At 40.5% G+C, this 5826-nt stretch overlaps 1 protein-coding gene across 1 annotated transcript; it reads right to left on the reverse strand.

Moving 5' to 3' along the window:
- Window positions 1–325: 325 nt before the first annotated feature.
- penkb (proenkephalin b) lies at window positions 326–3710 on the reverse strand. The gene is made up of 3 exons (XM_029755849.1): window positions 3430–3710; window positions 2974–3114; window positions 326–1474 (listed from the first exon to the last, which is right to left on the reverse strand). Exons 2-3 carry the CDS (start codon window positions 3109–3111, stop codon window positions 839–841), a joined length of 774 nt encoding a protein of 257 aa, XP_029611709.1. The 5' UTR covers window positions 3112–3114; window positions 3430–3710; the 3' UTR covers window positions 326–838.
- Between the last annotated feature and the right edge of the window lie 2116 nt (window positions 3711–5826).

The following is a 5826-nucleotide window of genomic DNA, read 5'->3' on the forward strand; positions in this document are numbered from 1 at the left end:
ACGACAGATTTTTACCTTGTCAGCTCGGGGATTTGATCTTGCAACCTTTTGGTTACTAGTCCAACACTCTAACCACTAGGCTACCTGCTGCCCCTGACTAAGAAATTGATGGACTGATTATTGCTACCAGTTTTGTGATTGAATGAATTTGATTTTTTGTTGTTTGTTTTTCCTTTGATTTGATTAGCATAAGTTGGATTGATTACTTATTGTTTGTTTTGAATTTTAACCAAATTGATTTGAAATGTTTACTTGTAATGAATTTTGGAACAACCACATAAATTGGCCATAAATCTTTTCTGTTAAGTAAAAAAATTGACATCGATTCAGAGTAATAAGACATATTTATTGATGACAAACACATTATTCTGCAGTTAGAGCAATTTATTTATTCTACATACAGATAAGCAGGCGGTTACAAGGATTTCAATAAAATGAAATAAATAGATGCATCTAGAAAATCGACAGCCGTTAACCACAGTAAAGCAAGATGTGTGAAAAAGTATTCCAGTCTAGCAAATATCTTATTCTGACTGTAGGCTATTTATTCGGTTTGATAAATAGCCTACAGTCAGCTTTTGTTTTGGGCACATCAGTCACTACAATGAGAAAATAGTGAGTCTCACAAAGCCTACTGCACACAGAGGTCATAGGTCAGAGAAGTGCTTAGGGAAGTCTCTTAGAGATGGAGAGTGAATGTTACAGTATGTCACACCACTAAAATAACCATGTAGGCTTCAGTATGTTTACTACAGCCAATCATATACAGAAACCTGTAAAAATGCAGGCAAGACAAGAAAACAGAACATGACTGAGCAGTGGTAGGTATTTAGGAAGGTCAGTATCCCAGGAATCCTCCATATCTCTTCTCTACCACGTCAGGAACATCTTCCAACTCGACGTGTTCCTTTTCCATCTCGTCCTCCTCTTCCTCCCCCCAGGCTCGCTTGTTGAGGAAGCCTCCATAGCGTTTCTGCTCCTCCCTCCACTCGGGCCTGCCCACCCTTCTCATGAAGCCGCCGTAGCGCTTCTGCAGCTCTCGGATACCGTTCTCCAAGTCAGAGCTCTGTCTGGCGCTCCTCAGAAAGCCTCCGTAGCGTTTCTCCACCCCGCCATCACCGCCATCCACGTTCCTCACCAGTTCCCGGAGCAGACTCAGTGTGTCTTCTGGCTCGTCACTCTTCTTCATGAACCCACCGTAGCGTTTGAACAGGATCTCCCTGCCATGGTCGACATCGTCGGGTTCGGGACCGTACAGTTCTGCCGTTTTCTTCATGAATCCCCCGTAGCGTTTCATGAAGCCACCGTACTTCTTTACTAGTTGATGTGGGTCGTTGTTGTCAGGCTTGGAGGTCTCCGTGGTAGCCTTGTCTCCCTCTGTTGGACTGTCGGCATTTCTAGCCTGCAGGACATCCTCACACAGTTCCCAGGACTTCTTGGGGCTGAGAGCGCCTTCACACTCTAACGTACATGTCTGGGGGAGAGAACGAGATCAGAAGTCGTAAGGCAATAAAATGATCAGTGTTTTGAAACTCTTTTCTTTACATTTAACTCGATCACATAGGATGATAAACCAGGTTATTCCTCTATCCAATATTTCAACAGTCCACCGTTGAAATCTTTGTCTCTTTGTGGTTCTCCTTTCCAATAACCCGTAAATCTCGTTATCCACTTGAAAAGCACAGTGCTCTGGTTTGCGGTAGACCTACAGTACGGTTGATGGAGAGATACCCAATGATCACAGCCAATCAGACGTTAAGTGCTCTCTGTTGGGTGATAAATGTCACTCTAAATCCCCCAGCACAGTGCCATTGGTCATGGGAGTTGGGAGGCTGGGGGCTCCACACAGACACCCTAGTGCCTTGAGTGTTCCACCATTCCACGTAGTACATTTAGCAGAAGCAAATCAATCCTGAGCATCTAGAAAGCTCAATCTCTAATGGTCTGTGACATTGCTTCTCTCCACCATCAACCTCCTCCTTTGCCTCAGGCAAAGCTTTAGGAGGCGATTGGGGAGGGCATTCCCCATCTGCTATAATTCTACTTTGGTGAATTGAAAACAACATTATGACATAATGCAGATGATAGTTTCTACAGAGTCAGTCAAAGTGAGCCATATTCGTATGAAGTATGTTACTTAACTGCAATCTAGTGGTGGAAAATAGAAAGTACACTATTTCAAACTAGGCTGTCCATACTCTCCTATTCAAATGGGTTAGGGTTAGGCTTGAGAAATCATGCAGGTTTGCATGTCATTCTTGGTACAATTTAGATCCAAATAATTGAACAAAAATTAAGCATATGATTTGGTTGCTCTGTACACTTACAGTAGCAATACTGTTTTTAAATCAACATTTTCCTAAAGGTTAATTTAACAGACTTGCATTGTTTCCAAAATAATTATAGGCATGCCAAGATTCCCTTGGCAAATAAATATGCATTTACAAAAAAATGTATTTCTTTGTACGCTACAAAATAATAGCATCAATGCTATCAGCTGAAACACAATTTGTCAAATGTTTAGAGACAATGGTGGTTTGTGGTTCAAGTCGTTTATTCCTAACAAGTCCTTGCCCACTGCTTGACTCGCTCTACTTAGAGTATTGCACCCCAAATCTATTTTACAGCTGATTCTCATAATTCATGTCATTTAATTAATTAACTTATAGATTGTAGGTGTCATAATTAAATCATCCGTCTATTTAATCAATTTCCAAGTGATCAATACAGTGGAAATAGCCTAATCACAAAACCAGCGAATGATTGTGATGTACATTTATCTATGGTTTGTAATCTATTGTGTGGCTGGTAGCAAATTCTTGGAAATCTAAGCAGCACTACGAAAAAGGTTTTGAGAAACCCGCGTGCAGATAGCCTAATAGAGAGAGAACATTCCGTAATGACCTATTAATACAAACGTTATGTTATGAACATGAAAAAAAAAGATTGTGTTTTAGTTGTAGGCCTACTTACGAGAGAGTTGATGTCTGTCTGTTGAAGTTGGAGGTGATGAATACAATATGCGCAGTCTGCTCCGCAGTCCGCACTCACCGTCAACACAAGGCACGCGCTTAAAGCCAGCGTCCAGAAGGAACGCATCGATACCGCCATGGGCTGCGAAACAAGAGAGTGAGCAATTAAATGATCGATGCTTTCCAAATCATGAAGTTTGCGGCTCTAAACTATGTTGGCTTATATGAATTTAAACTAAATGAAGAATATATTAGCCTGATACACAAATTAGTTTTGTTCTTCTTCTTCTAGTTGTGTTAGACATTAGACACGAACTAGCCTAAACAAATTAGCCATATGAACATATTATACAAATGAATGGACATATTAGACAAATGCATGGAAGTATCTTACAAGTCCAACATTAGACTGTTCTGGCTCAGAGACAAAATAAAAGAAATACAATTATTAACTCACCTTTCTCGTTTGTTGTGTAGCCTCCTACAAATTCAATAATAATACTGATGTTCCAAGTTCTTCTGTTGCAGTTATATCGAGGAAAAAACTGTTGGATGTAGCGAACTGCTATATAGTCACTCACTGCGTGGCTAGTTGAGCCCTAAAACAAACTTTATCACTTTAATTTCTGAGTTCGAATCTTGGAAGAGAACGCAGGGAAAGCACCTGCCACTTCAGTCACTATAGGAGCACCGAAACGTTTCAATGTGGGCTTGTTATAAATGCGCGGACTTCTCTGTCGTGCTTCAGCGATCAGACACCCCTTAAATGCCGTACTATAGGAGACCGGCCAACAACAGTGAAGTGATCCCTCATCGTCAAGGGAAGCTCCTCCTGACGTATAATGAATGACGCACACAATATCAAGTGAGGTGCTCAGCATAATGGTAAGTAACATTTATGGAGATAGGTACTGGAACTAATATTTTTCAAGGCGAGTGGGATCTCCCACTTATATTGCATTGTAAGTTTATAGATGTGATGTAGTTGTGCCAGATTACACAATACTGTAGGCCTACAGGCTTAGTAGACGATATTTTTTAATCGCCATATCAAAGGATAATTGTGTTTGTAAACACAGTCCATGAGTTTAGTTTCCAAAAGTGCCAGTTACTTGTTCTTGTGTTTAACCACTGACTGATCTAAGCCTCAGCCAATGTAAACCATTCATAATATCCATCGAGTAGGTTTAGGCCTTAATCCTCAGCATCATTTCTTTCCAGCGATTCTCACAGTGTGGAGTCACTGGAGTGACCTGAGACGGTCGCTGTGTTCACTGTCATGTGGTGCTGAACTTTGGAATTCCGATTCAGTGGTGCTGAATCTCAGCTTGTTTGTTTAGGCCTACTTTTGCGCCATCGACCACCAGTGACTAAGTCACCACACGAAGTTCACTGAATCACCTCTCCACACCACAGCCTAGTGATGCCTGGACAGCAACCTGTGCTGTGACAATGCATTGATTTGATTTACAATACAGAGCAGCAGAAGCAACTCTTTCTAAAATGTCAGGGCCTAGGAGTTACCTGGATTAGCTATCAGCAGCAGGGAACGATACAAATTCCACATAACCATACTACAGAAAGTATTCACACCCCTTGACTTTTTCCACATTTTGCTGTGTTACAGCCAACAATTACAATGCATTACATTTTGTGTCACTGGCCTACACACAATACCCCATAATCAAAGTGGAATTATGCTTTTTCAAATTTCTACAAATTAATAAAAAAGGATAAACTGAAATGGCTTGAGTCAGTAAGTATTCAACCCCTTTGTTATGGCAAGCCTAAATAAGTTCAGGAGTAAAAACGTGTTGCATGGACTCACTCTATGTGCAATAATAGTGTTTAACATGATTTTTGAATGACTACCTCATCTCTGTACCCCACACATACAATTATCTGTAAGGTCCCTCAGTCGAGTAGTGGATTTCAAACACAGATTCAACCACAAAGACCAGGGAGGTTTTCCAAAGCCTTGCAAAAAAAGGCATCTATTGGTAGACTCTTAGAAAAAAGGGTTCCAAAAGGGCTCTTTGGGGAGGGATAGGGTTCTACCAATAACTGTTTTGATCAGAAGAACCCTTTTTGGAAGAAACGGGTTCTTTGTAACGCAAAGGGTTTTACCTAGAACCTTTAACATCCTAAGGACCGTTTTTTGGAAGAAAGGGTAATGTTTGGGCCAAATCAAACACAACACATCACTGAGTACCACTCTTCATATTTTCAAGCATGGTGGCGGCTGCATCCTGTCATGGGTATGCTTGTCATCGGCAAGGACTAGGGAGTTTTTGGGATAAAAAAAAAAAAATAGAGCTAAGCACAGACAAAATCCTGGAGGAAAACATGGTTCAGTCTGCTTTCAGTCTGCAAATTCACTTTTCAGTAGGACAATAACCTTAAACACAAGGCCAAATACACATAGGAGTTGCTTACCAAGACAGCAATTGAATGCTCCCGAGTGGCCAATTTACAGTTTGACTTAAATTGGCTTGAAAATCTATGACAATACTTGAAAATGGCTGTCTAGCAACCAACTTGCATGATCAACAACCAACTTAACAGAATAATAAAAACAAAAATAATGTGAAAATATTGTACAATCCAGGTATGCAAAGCTCTTAGACACTAACCCAGAAAGACTCACAGCTGTAATCGCTGCCAAAGGTGGTTCTAAGATGAATTCACTCAGGGGTGTGAAAACATGTTTATTTAATTTTCAATGAATTTACAAAAATGTCTAAAAACATATTTACACTTGGTCATTATGGGGTATTGTGTGTAGATGGGTGAGCAAAATTATCTATTTAATCCATTTTGAATTCAGGCTGTGACACAACAACATGTGGGAATT

The sequence above is a fragment of the Salmo trutta genome, chromosome 6 (assembly GCF_901001165.1).
Source record: "Salmo trutta chromosome 6, fSalTru1.1, whole genome shotgun sequence".
NCBI lineage: Eukaryota > Metazoa > Chordata > Actinopteri > Salmoniformes > Salmonidae > Salmo > Salmo trutta.